The sequence below is a fragment of the Tachypleus tridentatus genome, chromosome 10 (assembly GCF_004210375.1).
Source record: "Tachypleus tridentatus isolate NWPU-2018 chromosome 10, ASM421037v1, whole genome shotgun sequence".
Taxonomy (NCBI): domain Eukaryota; kingdom Metazoa; phylum Arthropoda; class Merostomata; order Xiphosura; family Limulidae; genus Tachypleus; species Tachypleus tridentatus.
Window position 1 is genome coordinate 50,094,726 of NC_134834.1, and position 20,819 is coordinate 50,115,544.

Sequence of the window (20,819 nt, forward strand, 5' to 3'; positions counted from 1 at the left end):
ACAGTATTGTCTCCTTGGTTTATTATCAACTGTTGACTCCTCAAAGTCTTGACTGTATTGGTTAACGTTTCTACACTTGTAATAATAATAACCTTTTAATAATACTACCTCCTCTAGGAGGAGTTTGTATTTTATACAGGATCTTTTCTGCAGTTCCTGGCTGTATGTCCTTTGAAACACAAATTTTCATATGGTTCATTTCATACACTATGTATGAGTTCTTACATAGTATTATCAGTGTAGGTTGAATTGTCAATATTGCTTGATTTTATGATCTCATATCTTATAGATGGTGCTTATCGTTGTTCATCTGTGACTTTAATGGATTCCAATTCCATCATTAACTGGAAAGCTTCCTTTAAAGTGTACATCTACTTGATTTCGATGTCATTTACATATCCTTTTCATGGCATTTATGAATTGATCATGTGACAATGAATCCATTACTTCACCTAGAGAATCTGCGTAAGATAACTGGGAAACCTTTTCCAAATTTTCTGCAAGTTCAGCTAAAGTTTCTTTTTTCCCTATACTCTGTTCCTAGACTTTTCTTCTAAAACGTTTTTCTGGTGTATAGCTCCAAACTTCTTGGATAAGGCAGATATCAATGCTCGATAGCTGTTAGAATTCTCAGCTAGAAAATTGCTTAATATTATTAAGCTGATCCTTTTACATTGAGAGTAAGATGAAGAGCTTATTTATCACTCTTCCATTTGTTCACTTTGGAAATTATTTGAACTGAGTCCGATATGCTTTCCATAGTACCTTTCCACCATATTCCATTGGCTTTCTATTAGGTAATTCTGTTGTATTAGCTAGCTAAATTGTGAGGCTGGATTAAGTATTGTAATGGAGTAGTCCCCTGAAGTAACAGATAAAGACCAAACAGTTTCTCCTATTCCATGCTTTATAGTAAATGGCGTTCTATAATAAGTTGGAACTCTCAGGCAGATTCAGAAGAAGTTCGATCTTTGCATTAACAAGTTCATTTTCCAAATGTGTTATTCTTTCACTGATGTTATTTTCAATTTTGTTGATTTCTTTTTTGCACTTCAGCTGTTTTATTGATTTAAACCTTCTCTATAGCTCCAGTAGTTCCATCAATCCTGTCTTCAATTAAATTTATTTTTGTTCATGATCCTTCTTTAAATATTACGTCTCTCTCTCTCTTTTAACTTCTATTCTAAATTCCTATCTCTTTATCTTTTTGTTTTGGTTTAAATTTTAATAAACTTCTTTGTCTAATTTTCTGTTTCTTTCTTCTAGTTTTCTATCTCTTTCTACTTTACATATTTTTGAACATCCTGTTTTCTTTTGCCTATTATCTTTTCTGCTGTTTCCTAATTTCCAGAAAATCTTCCATCTCACATTTAGCGACAACAAAAGTACTTGTTTCTATTTTTGTTTTGGAGCAAAACTATATTGTACTATCTATTGTGCCCACTATGAGATAGAATGCCAGGTTTTAGCGTTTTAAGTCTGTAAATTATTGCTGCTCCACCAGGGTATTTTAGTTCTTTAATAATGTTTTAATCAGGCTACGTTTATTGATAGGTCTAACTTCACAGATATAATTTCAACTGAAAATCTGAAACTAACGTATGCTTTAATTACGAATAAATTCCCATCACATCCTGCAAAGTTTCTCAGTTAATAGACTGATAACAAAAAAGTTCATTGAATACTTACTGACTTAATCACTGACAAACACTGAAACAGATTAATTAACTTCTATTGCCGGCCGGGCATGGCCAAGCGTGTTAAGGCGTGCGACCTATAATCTGAGGGTCGCGGGTTCGAATCCTCGTCGCGCCAAACGTGCTCACCCTTTCAGCCGTGGGGGCGTTATAATGTTACGATCAATCCCGCTATTCTTTGGTAAAAGAGTAGTCCAAGATTTGGCAGTCGGTGGTGATAACTAGCTGCTTTCCCTTTAGTCTTACACTGCTAAATTAGGGACGGCGAGCACAGATAGCCCTCGAGTAGCTTTGTGCGAAATTCAAAAACAAACAAACTTCTACTGTCTTAGTGTCAAAGTCACAAAAACACTTAAACTAATTTTAAGTTACTCAGTCTGGTATTATATCATACACAAGTTTTCTAAATGCTTCAGGTTCATTATGGTGATATAAGTTTTCTACCAAATAATATTTTCAAACTTATGTTCATTCCAAGCTTACGCAGTTTTTGCATAAAATGTGAATCAGAAAACCACCAAATTGATTGTCATTTTATCCCATTGCTATTTCCTGAAAATAACACCTGCTCCACCCGCGAAGAATATTGCCACATCACCTCACACTGTGCATGAACGTCAACAACAATAGAGAAATGATATCTATTTCTTATGACCTCTTCTATTTTGATTGAGAATGACTAGTCATACGGATAGGGCTAGTCAACAAGGATATATCCAGAGTTTCTCTTTAAGTTACAACGTCAGATGTTCACAAAATATTTATTCAGGATCTTAAGTGGGTTGATAGGAAAATATCTCGAGATGATAATGTATTCTAAAGACGGCTGGTATACGTATTAAACGTTTAATTAAAAAGTAAAATACAGAAACGTTATTCTGTTCTTCAGTTTAATTAAAATTTTAATATCTTTACTAGCCGTCGCTATAATATATTTTTACTTCAAGTGGGTTTGTCGTCATCATAATTACTCCACCGCGAGTGGATAGTATCTTGAACAATTCATAAGTCCAGTAGGGGGAGACCACCTAGTGTTCATAAGATGTGTGGGTGTGTTTTCTCATATATAGTAAAACCACATCAGGCTATCTTCTGAGTCCACCAAGGGGCGTCGAATCCCTGCTTTTAGCGTTGTAAATTCGTAGACTTACCGCTGTACCAGCGGATAACCAATTGAAGTACAATATGTTGTGTCTACTTTGTTTATTTCTTTGTTTAAATTTTGTTAGTTTGATGAATTAATGATGTTTTCAGCCGATCCTGCCGTTATAAAACTAACCTGAGTGACATTTTTGTAAATAAATAATTCACAATATTTAATTTAGAAACAGTATTGCTTCAGTGGCCATACGGAGCTATTAGAATACCATAACATAATGCACATTAGAAGTTAACTGTTTCCAGAGTAAGTTGAAGGAACAAAGCCTGTCAGACAATTAGATTGTTTGTTTGTTTTTTTGAATTTCGCACAAAGCTACTCGAGGGCTATCTGTGCTAGCCGTCCCTAATTTAGCAGTGTAAGACTAGAGGGAAGGCAGCTAGTCATCATCACCCACCGCCAACTCTTGGGCTACTCTTTTATCAACGAATAGTGGGATTGACCGTAACATTATAACGCCCCCACGGCTGAAAGGGCGAGCATGTTTGGCGCGACGGGGATGCGAACCCGCGACCCTCAGATTACGAGTCGCACGCCTTAACACGCTTGGCCATGCCGGGCCAATAGATAATTAGAACCTATGTTCAAAATAAATGCTAGCTAAGTACTTAATTAGTGATGACGAGAAAACCCACTCGTAGAGAAAAATATATATGTAAAAACAACTGTGGTCAGCTATCGGCCAGTTACCTCTTTCTTTTTTCGTGAACCTGACGATGACCGAAGAAGGTCGAAACGGTGTTCACTCCTCTGCATAAAAAAATTGTCTCAACCCAAACCAGCCGTTTTTACATACATATTTTTAAGCACTTAATTACCTGCAATATTCAAAGTGTTTACACTGATAGTATAACAATGACAGAAGAACCAGACAAGTGTCTCAAGCACATCTTTACTGTACAAAGCGAACAACGTTTTCAGGACAAAACTATAACTATTGAAACAGTTCGCATTGCTCGATTGCCTTTTTCAAAGCATGAAGTGTACCAAGTGATGAGAGAAGGACTATACATAAATAACCAAGTCATATAACCACATGCATAAAACATCACGTATCACATATTCGTGGAACAGTTACTTAGGCTGTGAGCCCACAGACATTTCATTGTGTCACTTGGAGGCTCTGGGATCAGAGTATCAAAATTTCTCGTTCCTACTTTTAACTGTAATACTTCTAGATATCGTGGTTTCCTGTTTAGCTAAGTATAATAATTATAGGAACGCTTATTCTGTGAAGTCAAATAGAAAAGAAAAAAGAAAGACTGAACAAAGTGGTCAGACACATGCAAGTAATCTTTATTAAATATCTAATTCAAACAGTTTCACTGGAAAAGGTGCAAGTCTCATACTGGAAATCTTGAGATAATGTATGCAAAAACTATACACATAAAAAAAAAAAAAAATAACGCCAATCCACTGTGTGCAGACACTATCCTCTAACCAATTGTCTCTAGAAAAGGTTTATTTGGAATTTCGCACAACGCTACACGAGGGCTATCTGCGCTAGCCGTCTCTAATTTAGCAGTGTAGGACTAGAGGTAAGGCAGCTAGTTATCACGACCCACCCGCCAACTCTTAGGCTACTCTTTTACCAACGAATAATAAGATTGACCGTAACATTATAACGCTCTTATGGTTGAAAGGGCGAGCATGTTTTGGTGCGATGGGGTTTCGAACCCGCGACCCTCAGATTACGAGTCAAATGCTGTAACTCACCTGACCATGCCGGGTCTCTAGAAAAGGTAAAGAAGACATATACTCTAGACATTTCTGACGTTGTAAACAATTATATAATCAGAGACAGAACATACGGGAACCAAGTTAGCTTTTCAATTCTATCTTATGCGAGAAAGCCCAGAAATATCAAAATGGAGCGCACGAAGTAAAATATTACACTTTAGATGAAAACCTGTAAGCGCTCTAAATACACGTATAACTGAACACTAACACAGCACACGTGTAATAGTTCTATATCTGAACCACATAATTACAATCACGAATCTGCCAACTAATGTGATAATACTAATATATTAATAGTTTATGGTACAGATATTAAAGTTTTGCGGGACACCGATACGCTGTTGTTTTTCAACTAGTTACTCCCAGTTGTTTATTGGTTTAACCTTCACTATTCGAGATTAATGTCTGGTAAGAATCGAACTTGAACTGAGTTAGGTTTTGGTTTTGGTTTTGGTTTTTTTGTTGTTTTTTTTTCCCCTCACTTGTAGAAATATATTTTTTTAAAATCATACTTTTGTGAGTGTTTTACATTACCAAACGTCGAAAAACCCTATCGTTATACAGTTTTATTAGGATTAATTGAAAATTCAGTAGGAAGTCGTTTAGTATTAACGCGTTTTATTTACCGCATATCAGTACTTATGCTACGTCTCTGTTTTACGACGCAATATTAAATAAAGTTTTGTTAGCTCTATAATCACTTCCGCAAGACCTTTACAGTTATAATGGCTTATTCCTTAAAAGGTGAGAAAACAGTTTTGATATCGACTTCTAAGTAATTTCAAAAATAAAAAATGGGAATATTTTATCTTATGTTTGTTGGGGTTGGTTTTACTTCTTGAAGTTCATTTTTGTTAGTTAGATAAAATGAGCCATTCATAGATATATAGTTTGTTTAGTTAATAATGGTGTAGGCTGGCTTTTCTAATATTGACCTTCTACATAATCTCTAAGACTAACAGTGCCATACTTTTTGTTACAAAAATGTGTCCAGTCTCTTGCATGTAAATTATGAGAGTAAGGAAATAAAAAAGCTGTTACTTTTGACTTATGAGAAAGGTTAAATTCAGTTTTTCGTGTTAAAATTGAGCTATTATTGTAGTGGCAAACTAGGACATTTCACATAAAATCCAAGATTTTTGTTCAATAAAATGAAACTGTACTTTCTTTCTAAAAACAAACGAACAAGGTATCCACTTAATTGTTGAGCAGATATAAATATATGAAACAGATACTTGTGGAGTTATATTAATAGATGTATCACTTATTCCTGAATAGTGTTTCGTATCTTAGGTAGTAACATTATGACACGATCCGTACGACTCGTAAACGTAGAGTTATGGGTTCGAATCCCCGTCGCACCAAACATGCTCGCTCTTTCATCCGTGGGGGCATTATAATGTGCAGTCCATCCAACTATTCGTTGGTAAAAGAGTAGCCCAAGAATTGGCGATGGGTGGTGATGACTAGCTGCCTTCCCTCTAGTCTTACACTGCTAAATTAGGAAAGGCTAGTGCAAATAGCCTTCGTGTGGCTTTGCACGAAATTCAAAAATAAAGAAACAAACCGTATAACATTCAAATTACAAATACATTCAGGTTCCGAGCAGCACGTTTGATGGGTTTATAATGTTAAAATTCAGGTCAAATAGGACATTGTGTAGCTTTGCTTTTAACAACAAAATTTAACATAAAGTGAAACTGTTTTGAGGTCATATCATATGTTTTTCAAAGACATTTTGCAGTGTTTGTACTTTTTCAAAATCTTGAAATAAACCACAGTAATTATCTAAATACAATAAGTTGGTCTTGCATAAAGTACTGACTTATGGAAGGGTAAAAACACAGCTAGTTTAATTTTATAAGTGAAATTGTTGCGAACAATAGTAGAAACTAGACAGAGAAGTCGAAGGTGTCGGAATCCCCAACCCTTCATCAGAAAATAAAAGGTTAAGTATAACAATATCGTAACTCAATTTATCAAGGTCTAAAATAAGAAATAAGTATACTAAATATCATTAACCTCGTATCCTGTTTGTGGACTCGTGTGCACCTTCTTTTTTTTCAAATTAATGTGTCCTCTCTCGTAGCTTTAGTCCACAATTTTATGTTTTGTAAATATATCTGCTTATGATTTTCAACTGTAATGGAAATATTTATAGCTTACTTTTGGTAATTTTGAAAAGTACAGTATTAATCCTGCATTTTAAGGGATGGTTATCATTATGGACAAAATAATAAGGGTCACATCGTATGCGAATGAAAATTTGCAAAAGCATTCTGACATATAAGTTGCCCATCTTATACGAAATCTTTTCCATACCATACAGAGTTGAGTACGTTATTTTAATTAGCAGCGAGGCTCGTGACAACCACGCGTAGGCGTACGGGCACAAATACTTTTGCCAATATTTTTTTCAAAAGAAAATGCATGAATTTGGATAATAACACTGCGGGTGAATGGGTGAAAATTACAGAAAGGAAACGGTAGTCATGGGTTACTTTATACAACCTTAATAACCTTTTCCTTTTTTTTTTTTTTTTTACGTGAATCACATGAACTTCCTGCAAGGAAAGCACACACACTGTCGTTTCCCCATATCAAAGCTAATACAGGAGTGTGTTTTATATGACCTGGCATAAGAAATCCGCGTAAGAGATTTTTTTTTCCAAACTTCTTTGGATTATGCTCCTCTAGAATTGGTTACTTTGGTGTATTCAAGGGGTTGATTGGGGGTGGAGTCTCTCATTGACTCCTGTGTAGCAGCTGAGAGAGGTTCATAACTTTTGTCATTATCATCAGAGCTCCAGTCAGTGTCAAACATTACTATAAATAAATCACTTATAATTTTATGAACCACATACAAAATATAAGAAATAGTCTAATTTAGAGCTGAGACTGATACAACAGTGGAGTTTATGTCAGTCTTAGACAGAACAAGTTGTGCTTTCAGGGTAGTCTTTTCCATATCAAAATCACAATATTTTGCACTGAGCTCAGTATCAGTTATCTCATCTAATCTTATTTCTGGATGGACCACTTCTTTCAATTGAACCATTTCTTCTAATAGATTACTTTGTGGGAAAGGATTCATAGAAATACTGTAGCTGTTTCAACCTGCTCTATTCTCAACAGGTCTTAGATTTAGACAGTTTGTGCTCTCAATGAAGAAGCCACTGACTTTTGATTTGCATCAACTCAGCACTGAATTGGATTTTTTTGCCTCTGTGAATTTTTTTTTTCGTATTACTCTCTTTATAGTTTTGAGCCAATTTCCTTCCTGTACTCTTTACAGATGACACATTGGCAATAGTGTTATTTAAGCAACTTTTTTGGAATTGGGCAATGACAGTGGTATTTTTGTAAAACCATGACTCCTGAGGATCTGAAATTAAACAGTATGGTTGTTAGTCTCCTGATAGAGAATGTATGCAAAGTGAAATTCATTGGGATGTATAGGCGATATATAGGTACTAATTATCAGTAAGTGTATTGTTAAATATCACTGGATCATTTTTGTAAGTATTTCATGAATTTTGCTAAATTTCATCAGAAGTCAATTATATAATGATAAAGACAGGCTTAAAGTCTAATATCTGCAAAATATGAGACATAATGGTATTGAAAGAGGAATAAATGTTAAAGGTGAAATATTTCCTCCAATATTTCCTCAATGAAAGTATGCAGAATTCTGGAATTTTGAGGATGAAATTATTGTTTTCTTAAACTGCCAGAGTTTAAAGAAACAATTTACCCAAACTAGTCAGTCTGTCCAGATTTTTCAGGGGGCAGTTGCTCTCCCACACTCCCTCTCCTGTACATGTACACAACCACAACCAATTTAAAGTTATGATGGAACAGAATGTATCAGAAACTACATTTTAACACCGACATTAGTAGATAGTATGATGTCATAGAAGATGATTGCTTTTGGAAAAGTTGCATAATGAACCTTTTTAAAGTGAGATATTTATATACTTTAGTAATAAATATTTAGAATCCCCAAGATGTTGATATCTTGTATTTAATGTCACTAGGAAACAAAGAAATGTGGATCATCTTGAAGCACCAGAATCATCTAGATAATTACCTGCACCAAATTACAATGAACTGTAATAAGCAAAGTTTGGCATCTTGAAAAAGATGAGAATCCACACACAAAGGTCATTGACAAAATCTGTTCATATGCCCTAGGCAACAAGAAGCAACATAGCCAAGAAGGATTTTCATCTTGTAAAGCAACACAAGTCACACACACACACGTTTTTGCAACATATTTGCTCAGATTGGTGCTAAGAAACTGTTCTTGTAGATGTGGTGGCATACAGAAAACATTAAAAGAGGAGGGGGTTTACTTTAGAGATTACAACCCTATGACAGAGCCTTTTGTAATAGAAACTACACTGCAGAGCTATTGTCAAGACTCATTGTTGAATATAGAATTTGTAACTTTTGATGTAAGAGTCCTTTATTCACTGCTCATAAACTAAAACACACATGGTTGTCAGATACAGCATGACTGGATGTGGCACCTTCAATTGGAATGTAATAAACAAATGTAATTCCCAAAATAATGGCTACTATATTTATCATACTTCCTATAAAGCTCTGAAAATAAAATTCTTTTTCTGGATTCTTGCAATTTCTGGAAAATAACTAAAAACAGTCCCAAAAATTCGTATTCTAAACATTTGAAGTACTTCTTCTTGTGGTGATGTCCAAGATAACAATCATAAGTGAACATCACCATAATTCTAAGACATTCCATGACCCTTACTAGTAGTTGTTTGGATTTCTCTCATGGCCTGAGCTTCAGAGCATAAGCTCGAATTTTAGATGACAAATTTTTGAAAGATGTAATGTTAGTTTGATGATAGTTCAATATTCTTAAAATATTAAATTTTTTTATACAATAGTCTTTCTTAAAAATTTCTTAGAAAACTTCATATTTATGAAACTTTGAATGAATTAAGTTGTAATGATTTAAATGATTGAATTTATGAAACTGATTTATAAAAATGGAAAATGAGGTTTGCTTTCCTTCTTATAGACAAGGTTGAACAGTGTCGGGTCTTTTTTTTATGTGAAGAGCCCAACTTTGTGACATTCCATACCACTCAATACTCAACCCCAGTTTGATATTACCTACTCTTTCGTTACATAATCATGTATGAATAACTTTTAATGTAAGTTCAGGTTAATCAAATTAGATTATTACATGTGAACTTTTAATAATTCCCATGATTATGAATCATTTAAATGAATATTTGATATTTATACCTCCTGTAATAGATTTCTGTGTTTCTGCTGCTCTTTATATGTACAATTTTCATACACTATTAGCCTTGAGGCTCCCATCTAATGTCATATACTTACACATGGTGTAGCTGCCTATAGCATGCAAATAAGTGTGACAACCCTCCACCAACAAGAGTGCAACACATTATCCTATTGCAGCTGACTCTCTCTGTACTATAACAATTTGCCTTTTTTTTCCCTTGTGAGTATATACAAACATATTGCCTGTTGTAAAAGTAATTATTGTTGGGATTTTTGAATATTTTTCAGCACCTACAGATTTTGTGATCTTTTATTTCCACATTATTTCATTAGTATCATTAACTTTCACATTGTCTGGTATGAGACAACAAGATGTTGTTCTTGCTAATTTCACATCTACATTAACGTCAGGTTTGTCTTTACTAGAGGTGAAAGATTTTGTGCAGTAGGCGGTGGAATAGTTTGTGCGACCTGTGCTTTCTTTTATACGTATCGGGTACCTTCATCTGTGTCCAGACAAAAGCAATTTTTGACAATTTTCTCATGATATACCAACTTTTGCCTAATTTTATACCCATGCTTGAATCTTCTTAAGTCTTTTTCATAATTTTGGGACTGCATTTCTCAGGTCTGTTTCAGTTCAGTCCTGTATAATTTGTTCCATGCTTTTTTGTTTTTTAACTTTCTATCCAGTTATGCCAGTCCATATTCAGTTACTTTTATCACTACTTTGGTCCATGCATGCCAGCTTGGGATGGCCAAGTGGTTAAAGCACTTGACTCGTAACCTGAAGGTTGCAGGTTCAAATTCCCGTCACACCAAACATGCTCACCCTTTCAGTTGTGGGGGCATTATAATGTGATGGTCAATCACTATTTGTTGGTAAAAGAGTAGCCCATGAGTTGGCAGTGGATGGCAATGACTAGCTGCCTTTCCTCTAGTCTTACACTGCTAACTTAGGGATGGCTAGCACAGATAGCCCTCAAGTAGCTTTGCATGCAATTCAAAACAAACAAAACCAATCCATGCATGTTTCGTTCTCATTCCATTGTTACCTCATATAATTAGGCCTAATTTCATGCTGTATTGCTTTTTTTAGCCTCTAAATCCTGGAGTTTTTTTCTTTTGTATTGAATATTGAAGTCATTTTTTTCATCTTTTTCTTAGGTTTCAGTTTTTTCACTTTTGTTTCACACTCTTTACCCTTTTCTATTGTTTTTCTTTCATTCATCTTCTTTCTGTTGGATTCTATCATTCCTTGAATGATTTTTTACTTCTATACAGTAGCATGTTTATCTTCTTTGGCCTTGTTATGAACTGCAATAGTGGTTCATAATAGGGATCACCTAGCCATTTTACAAAAATGAGATAGGTGTTCCAAAAGACTGCTCAAGGGTTTTTTGTGGTATATATTTTTCATTCAAGATAAGGCTCTCTACACACTGTACCAACTCATGAATTATCCTGAAAAAGCAGTGTTGGGATTGCTGCCCACCCCTTTAGTCCTAGATAAATAAATTTGAATCAGTTCTGCTTTTCTAATGGAGTGTTTGGAGTCTTTGCCACTTACTAGTTTCTAGCTGCTGAGGTGCTGGATCATGAAGGCTATTTCATAGTGCATATCACCATATCCACTCAGTGGAGAGTAAGGCAGTGGTATTAATGGAGCTAGTGTATATTCTCTGCCTGTCATGGACTGGATGACCACTTCCTGGTGCCATTTAGTTTTGGATTTAGTGAATCTGTCACATACAGTTCACTTCTTTAGCTGGCTTTCCTCTATCCTACACTCCCTGAATGCTGGTTTTCAGGCAGTCTAGTATTGGATTGTCACAGGATTATCCAACATAAGACCTCACACCTGTGATTAATGAGAACCCTGGAGATAAATTATAACGTGTATTTTCCTTTCCTACCAGTGTCTGGATGTTGGGTTTCCAGGTGGCTTGGTTTGTATACTGAGACTGCACACATTTGTTCTGCTAAGGTTAGTGGAATGTAAGTAGCTTTTCCCTTCTGCTTCATAGTCTAGAGCTGAAGATGGTTGAAACTCTCCTCCTACAATGGACCAAAAGACTGATGCTGCCTGATTTTGGACTGGGGTTGACCCAATAAGTATGGTGCAATGTGCTCTAGTCACTCTATAAAATCTTGTACATCCATTTCCCCTGTTCCAATTCCTATTTGATTGGTGACATATATCATCTCTATGGGGAATACACCTTGATACAGAGGTGTGGTCTTCCACTGGTGTGATCTCACTTTCATAGTGTAAGATATCATGCTAGGTGCCTTTTCAATCTGCACTGATCCCTCCACATTTCTGGTCAAGTGTGTTAAGGTGTGCGACTCGTAATCTGAGGGTCACAGGTTCGCATCCCCGTTGCACCAAACATGCTCACCCTTTCAGCCGTGGGGCGTTATAATGTGACGGTCAATCCCACTATTCGTTGGTAAAAGAGTAGCCCAAGAGTTGGCGGTGGGTGGTGATGACTAGCTGCCTTCCCTCTAGTCTTATACTGCTAAATTAGGGACAGCTGGCACAGATAGCCCTCGAGTCGCTTTGTGCGAAATTCAAAAATAAATAAAAATAATAAACCCTCCACATTTCCATGTGTGATTCTAAATATTATGTGAGAAGGTAAGGTATCATAATAGAAGTTAACACTTTCCAACATTGAAAACGGATACTGATAGAGACATTCTCTCATACTTCCCACCCATCCTTTCCACTTCTGGTACATTTTTTCTTGCATAATGTCAAAGTGATTATTGTACTCTACAATACAGAAAGAAGTAGTTGCACTAGGAGGATATGTTATACTCCTGTTGGTGGAGGGTTGTTGCAAGTTTTATCACATGTAAACATATGATGTTAGGTGGGTTGTGGCAAGTGAAAATTTCACATATAGAGGCTAGCACAAAGTACAATAAGAAATACATGTTTAATGCTGGAAAATATTAACTCTAAAATCGAAACAATTTTTGCTAATACTCAGACGAGTGTATGTACTGGTATTGTACTGAAAAAGTAAAAGCAAAAATTGATTTTGCCTTGAAATGTTTTGTATCAAAGCTCCATCAAACCCCAAAAAAAATCAACCAAGTTTGATTATGCTATTTTTATATGAAATGAAAAAGCTGGTAAGGGCATCTCAGAGGATGGAGTGTGCTCAGAGCAAATTTCAAATATGAAGGCCTCCTCCATAATTTATGTCATGTTACTAGGTTATATTATAACATTTTATATATTTGTATAATGGCTGGAGTACCCCTGTCCAAGACAGAAGTTATGTAAGTTCATGATTAATGAAATGTTATTTCAGGACATGAAAAGTTGCTTCCCTCATATGTAATCATAACAAATGCCATTTAAAAACTGCAAAATGCAAAACTGAAAATTTGTTTGTATTCACTTACATTACATGTGTGTTCATATCTTCAAACAATTCTCTTTTATGTCAGACATTGACTCATGCTGGTTTAATTACAATAGCAACCTGTTGAGAAGACAATTTTTCTCTGTCTCTTTTGTTACAAAGCAAACTGTGAAACCATCCATTGTGATTAAACTGGCAATTATGCAGTCTACCATCACTTTTTTCATTTTTAGTTTTACTAATGTATCTTACTTCCTTTCTGTAGCTGCACATATTTATAACATGCCACACAAAATTTAGATATATTTAGCCTTTTAGTAACATCAATATTAAACATAAAGAGAAAAACTCAGAAGCTTCGAGTAAAATGACATAAACAATACTACAAAAGCTTTTAGGTCTTTCATCTGCATGCCAATCAGTTCTTTACTTATGTTGATGTCCTTGCAAATTTCGTCTCTATCCAGTTGTTTTAGGCCTACTATATCTAAATCTTCTGTAATAAAGTTACTGTCTTCAGGTTCTGTAACTATGATAGCTACCTACCTATTCCTGCCATGTCCATCTGTGTCTCAGTGACTGTACCAGTTAAGTCTTCTTTTCTCTTGATCTTGGTCTTCCCATCTTTTTTTACCTTATCATCCAATCTGTTGACCATTTTCTATACTTCAAGAGGCTCTTTCCACTGCAGGACAAGTTTGTTGTTGTCTTTGGGTAGCAGAACTAAAACCTTCTGTGATTTTATCATAGAAGTGTTTCTGACTGTCTTTGATACATTTGGCTTCCCTATTAGAACTGCTTTAATAGATATGGTATAGTACTCCCTGTGAGTCTTTTTTTGCCCCTTTGTCTTGTGATCAAATTTTTCTCAGGCACTATCTCAGATGAAGAATTAAGCAGTATTCCTCATCATGAACAGTTGATAGATGAAAACAAAGTTAAATAAGACAAATGCATAAATACTGATCTTATAAAAATAATATTGGGAAGTTTAAAGAATGATAAGGCTCTTGGATCAGATAATATTTCTCTTGAGGATTTTAAAAAAGGTCAAGAATTGGATATGTGAGCCACTTGCCTCAGTTTTTTTGTAAGTCCTTGAAAAGTGGACAGTTACCAACAGATAGAAAATTAGTTAATGTCACTTCTGTCTTCAAGGGAAGTAATAGAAGTTGTCCCAGTAGTTATAGGCTTATTAATCTTACATATACATCAGTTGTGGGAAAAATTTCTGAAAGTCTGGTAAAAGATACTTTGCAAAGTCTTTTAACAAAGTTTAGAATTTTATTGGGTAGTCAACATGGTTTCACTAAGGGGAAATCTTGCCTTACAAATCTTTTGGCATGCTTTGAAAATTATACTGCATATGTAGGTGAGGGTAATGGTGTAGATTTAATGCCCCCAGACCCCCCTAATCAGGCTATATACTGTGGCGCCAGGCTATATACCTTTTTCTCTTTTTTTCATAAATGTCATTGGCATGCCTGTTATAAGTATAGAGAGTAAGTTGTTTGTGTGTTTGTTTTGAAGCAATTAATTTTGGTAAGAAAATAATTTTTGGTGATTAGTTTAAAAATTGTCATATCACTTTAATAGGTGTTATGCTGATTATATTCTTTATTCTGACAACACACATGGTTGAGAAAATTAAGTTGATTTTGTTTTGAATTATGTTTGTTCCTTTGTTTTCACTGTAAGTAGGTAATGCTTGTTATCACTCATTTACTTGTATTAATTTGTGTAAGAATCTTAATAGCAGTGTCCTTTAGTTGTTATTCAGGTGATATTTAAGAGGTTATAGCTCTGTCTGTTTATAATAACAATAACTGGCCATATAGTAGGTCATTTTGTCTTGATTAAGTGATAAGTTTCTTGGAAATTAAGAAAACTGATATATTATTTTAGTCTAAAACTTTTCCTTTATCTGAGCAATATATTCCAAAAAGCTCACCATTAAGAATATAAATTTTATGAGCATTTAGAAAAACAGTCAGGTGAAAATTAGAAAATTGAAGAAACTTTAAAATATCTGGTAATTATTTTTCAGTGACAGTTTTTAATAGTCATTGTCACTAGTTGAAAAGTACTTTTCAAATCAATATTTAAGGTTAATTTATCTTTGCTGATGATTTACTGAAGCAAATCAAGAAGGTTAAAAATTATCAGAATCCTAATTGAGATAAAGGAAGTGTTGGCATTGATTGAAAATATTTATCATGAAGGAAACTGACATAACTAAGATAATAATTACTGAAATGATGAGTTGCCAAATGCACACCAGATTAAATAGCCAGCAGCCAAGAATTTTGTTACACTCAATAAGAATTGTACTGATAGCACCTACTGCAAGTCCTTGTGAAATATTTTACAGATGATGTACTACATGTGAGTGCATTATGTATTATCTTATTCCAGAGAAAAGTGATTTAATCTAGTCAAACTAAGCATTGTAGTTAATATAGCGTACAAGAGCCAGAGCTCAGAACCTCATGCTTGCATGTAGTCTGAACTAGCAACTCTCTTCACTTTCAGTCAGTGGTTAAATCCACATTTAGGTTGTTTTTCACTGTACTATTAATATGTGAAAACTGACTATGTAAAATATCAATGCCTTTTTGAGAAATTAAAAAAAAGATAAGTTTCATTTTGAACAAATAATTTTTTGCATTATTGGTATAGATGTAGAAATGCCAATGAAAACAAATACTGAAATAAATAAAGGATATTGTCTTAAAATATCAGTCTTATAAATATTATGTATTTTAGTAAATTAATCAGTAAAATATTTTGATAATTTTTATTATCAGTTTGAAGAATGAAATATAATGTATAATTTATTCTGAAACATTCTGACTCATATTTTTCACTTAAATCTCCATGAGATGGCTTATAAAAAATCAACAGCTTCATCTTTCTGGTATTTAAAATAAATATTTGTAATCAGTTCATCGTTGTGTATTGAAACAATGTATTATAAACCTCTAGGCATTTAATAATTTACACCTTGTCTAATGTGATTGCTATTTGCTACAAGGTATTTTAAGGGTTCTTATACTGAAAAGGTTTGATATAGTAATCAAAAGTTACTTCATTATTAGTTCATGTACTTATATGTATTTTGCATAATTTTAAGTTTATATATGTTTATGATGTTGGAAGTGAATGATTTGTTTCTAGGAGAAAGAAAGCTTTGTTATTATGTTAAGTAAGAACATTCTGTAGCATATATATGGTGACTCTAATATATAATCTACCAGGCTGTTAATAAATCTACTTTGATTGAGACTTAACAACTGACACTTGGAATAATTGCTCACTCTGGAGTTAATTGATCTGTTATGTTCACATAGTAATATGATAACTTGTAAAAATACAAAGCTTGTAAAAAAACTTGTCAAACATTTTCTCTAATTAGTTGAAAATACAAATTTGTGTTATTATTTAGGAGAGAAATTTCTCATTTCCTAATAACTATAGCTGCCTAATTTAATTATTTATAATTAACATTTAAAGACATTGCAAAAAAAATTATTACATTTTAATTTGTGTAAACAAATGTGATGTAATACAACTCTTTTCCACAGATTTTGAGTAGTTTATGTTTCTAGTGCTACAGTTTTTTCTTATAAAATAAAACAGTAGTATAGAAAAATATTTGAAGAAGTTTTAAATATACATATTATATTTGTGGCATAGCCTTTAAAATAATAAACAAACTAAGAAAAGGCTAAGATATAGTACTGATTTCTATATTTTAATTCACATTGTTTTATTTAGATTTTCCTGAGAGTTCTCAACAGAATAAACAGTTTATGGATGATCAGTATCCAGTGGCTTCATGCCCTCAATTCTATGAAGAAGGTAAAAAGAAGAAATTATTCTGCTTATTAAATAAAGTAATAATGATGTTGAATTGAAAATTATGAATAATTGTAAAAGTGTTCTGTAATTGGTTAAAGCTATGAAATGGAAGAATAAGGTACATGTGAATATAAATAATTTGTAGCAAAACTTAGCTTAGAAATGAGTTTAAGTCAATGTAATTGAATAGTCATGACCAGTGGTTAACTTTTCTAACAGTTTAAAACACACACATTAAAGTAATACCTCACAAATATGTGCACACTTTATAGATAGAACCACCAAAGATAATTCCTAAACTACATTTATCCTTTTCATAATACACTATTTTCCATTCAAGTGTTTATTACACCTTAATTTACTCAAGGTAATGAAAAAGTTTCCCATTTAAACTAATATTTGCAGGCCATTGTAGTGTATTTTGTTGTTATTTAAGAATGAACACTGAACAAGTTACACATCATATGTGTAGTACAATCATAGTTAAGTTCATTGCAATGGTAGTGTGAACTTTCGACTAATTTGCTACATTTATATACAAACTGATCCAAAGAAACATTGCACATTATATTACATAAACTATTTGACATGCTTGTTCTCTCCTAAAATTATGATTGGCTTCATTACAGTACTGCGATACATACTCATGAAAATGTTATTCATGTTTCCTTGAGGCTGAAAATTATTCTTGTAAGCTCTCAAGTTAAAACTCTTCCAGTTGATCCATAAGAACAAGTAATTTATTTTAATTAATAGAAGTACTGCAAAACAATTGTACAAATATTCTTTCTGTATATCATTTTATTTCAAAATAAATTTTTTAAAGGTGTAATTAGTTTTCATTGAAACTTAAAACTACTGCAGTAGGCAGGAATATTATTCATGTGCTTTAGTTGCAGAGATGCCAATCATTATGATTTGAGCGTAATCATTACGATTTTGGTGTATACATTATGAATGTACGCTCATACAGACAAATATTACGATTTGTTGCAACTCCCAAATTATTATATATTATATAGGTCTATACAATAAAGTGATAAATATTTCCCCCAGGGCTTAAAAGGGGTGAAAAGAAAATTTCTAGTGAGATACAAATAAATTTTGATAATAAATAAAAGACATAGTCCAAATGGCTACTTGCAATAATCATGTTTGTGCTAGAAATAATAAAAAATATTTGTATCTCCAATGTCTACCAATAGTTTTAGTGTGGTGCTTCTCCATACTGGGTACGTGGGAGAATCCCTAGTTACATCATCGGTGCTTGTCAGCCAATCAGCGCTCATGCAGACGAGTATTTCTCGTTTTCTAAGCGGCATAGAAACACCAATGTGATCGTTTACAAGATGGGAAAAAAAAGAGGCCTTGTTCATCAGATTGTCTTGTTTCTGGCAAATCTAAAAGGACTGAAACTGTGAATCAAAAATTTAGGAAAGAGTATAGTGCAAACTATCCAGTCATTGCATCAAAGTAAGTGACAGTCATGCGTTTTGTAAAGTTTGTCGCATACATACAAAAATTGGCATCTCACCAACAAAAGGCTGAGGCGAAGACAAAAATGATGCAGGTAACGACATTTATGAGTAAGAATTCAGAATATGAAACCATAAATGCAGAAGTGATGTTCACACAATTCGTCATTGCTCATAATTTACCCCTAGCTGTAGCCCATTATGCAGGACATCTATTCAGAAAAATTTTCCCAGACTCTGATATAGTGAAAAAATATGACTGTGTTAAAACCAAAACTACAGCCATTGTATAAATGTTGGGTTGTGAAGATGATAAAATGATTTCAAGCATACTTACTAACAGTGTTTACAGTTTAGCCACAGATGGATCCACAGACATGGATGACTCAAAACTGCATCCAGTGGTTGTACGATATCTTGACCCTTTGCTTGGAAAAATTGTTTGTTCTCTTTTGACAATGGTGGAATGGAAAGAAGCTTCAACGGGAGAGAATATTTTCAAGCTTTTGGACCACGAACTGACAAAGAGGATAATTCCATGGGAAAACTGTCTTAGTTTTTCTTCAGACAATGCCTCAGTTATGTCTGGTATAGGTAAAGGTGTGATGGGACACATCTCAAGAAGACAGCCTAGCATTTACTTCATCGGCTGTGCCTGTCACCTCATGAATATTGCTGCCCAGAAAGCTTCCAGAGAAATGTCCTGCCCACTTTCTAATATATTGATAGATATCTACTATTTTCTTGATAAAAGTGCTACCAGAAAACAACATTTCAAAGAATTTCAAGGATTGTATGACAAAGAAACAAGAAAAATTCTACAACTTGTTAACACAAGATGGCTATCACTTGGGGTGTGTTTCAACAGAATGTTGGACATGTGGAAGCCATTGAAGAAGTATTTTCACTTTGAAAAGGAAAAACAACATTCAAAAGGATCTAAACGTGCAGCTCAGTCAGGCAACAAGATTTTAACAGTCAGGATATCCTCTTAGCCACACAGGGACACAGTCAAGACACCCTTCCAGCCACACAGGGACACAGTCAAGACATCCTCTCAGCCACACAGGGACACAAGACAACAGTCTCCAAAAGCAGACAAAGAAACATTTGATATAACTCAATATATGTTTAGGCAGTCTGACCTTAAACTAAAGAAGAGACAATCAATGAAAGAAGAGAAGAAAACAAAAGCTCGCAAGGAAGTAACTAAGAAAAGTTATGTGTAGAGCAAGTTAGATAAGTTAACAGTTTTCTTGGACAACAAAATGAACTTGTTATTTTGTCTTTTTCTTCAGTCTGCAATTCCTCTATTTGATCAAGCCAATTTGATATTGCAAAGAAAAGAACCTTGCATACACATTATGCATAGAACTATGATTACACAAGTTAAAAATATGCTTGTCAGATACATCAAGTCAGAATATCTTGACTACAACAATGAATCCTTACACAAATCTGATGAGGCAGTTTCTGTTGGAAATGCTGCCAAGGACCTGGATCTGATCAGCTTCTACACCAGTGTCAAGAAATACTATATTGCAGCTACAAATTACATGATGAAACATTTCCCTCTAAATGATGAACTTCTGATTCACGCAGAGTTTGCTGATCCAAAACTGAAAGTCAGCAAAGATTTCTCTTCTCTATGCTTCTTCACAGACAGGTATCCTGTCCTTGTCAATACACATGAGCACGACAATATTGACAAGTTGGAAGGGCAATATTTGAACTATCAATTTGATACTTTCTCAGAAACTGTCCTCCAGTTGAATGTTGACAAGTTTTGGATTCAGCTGTCTGCAGTTAAGGATGGAAATGGCAACCAGAAGTATGACATTCTGTGCAGGGTTATGCTTGGAATTCTTATAATCTTCCATTCTAATGTTGACAGTGAAAGGATATTTAGTTTAGTGACTAAAAACAAAAGAAAGTTCCGACCAAACTTGGGCACCTCAGTTTTGAGCAGTATTATAACACACAAGATGTGTATGCAGTCAAATGGACAATGTTGTTATAACTCCCAACCATCCAGAGACTTTCTCATGAAAGCAAAGGCTGCAACAGCTGCAAAACTATTACAATAAGTGTCATAAACATGATATAAACTAGTCCTTACACAAAGGCTTTTTTTGCTTACTGTTTGTGCATGTTCAATGTTGTTTTACCAGTGTATTTGTTACTCTGAACTAAATAAAAGACATAATTTCAAAAGAATTTTTTAAAA

The 20,819-nt window shown here is 34.1% G+C and overlaps 1 protein-coding gene across 2 annotated transcripts in view; it reads left to right on the forward strand.

The window, feature by feature from the left end:
- The first annotated feature begins 4,973 nt into the window (after positions 1-4,973).
- Positions 4,974-20,819, forward strand: part of LOC143229245 (lipopolysaccharide-induced tumor necrosis factor-alpha factor homolog) — a 30,304-nt gene continuing 14,458 nt past the window's right edge. The window contains exons 1-2 of one of the 2 annotated variants that reach the window (XM_076461304.1): positions 4,974-5,340; positions 17,034-17,117. In XM_076461304.1, the coding sequence (XP_076317419.1) occupies positions 5,322-5,340; positions 17,034-17,117 (103 nt within the window). In that variant the 5' untranslated portion in view covers positions 4,974-5,321. Of the gene's footprint in view, positions 5,341-8,638; positions 9,054-17,033; positions 17,118-20,819 lie in introns of those variants that run through there. The other variant, XM_076461305.1, reaches the window with a different exon arrangement.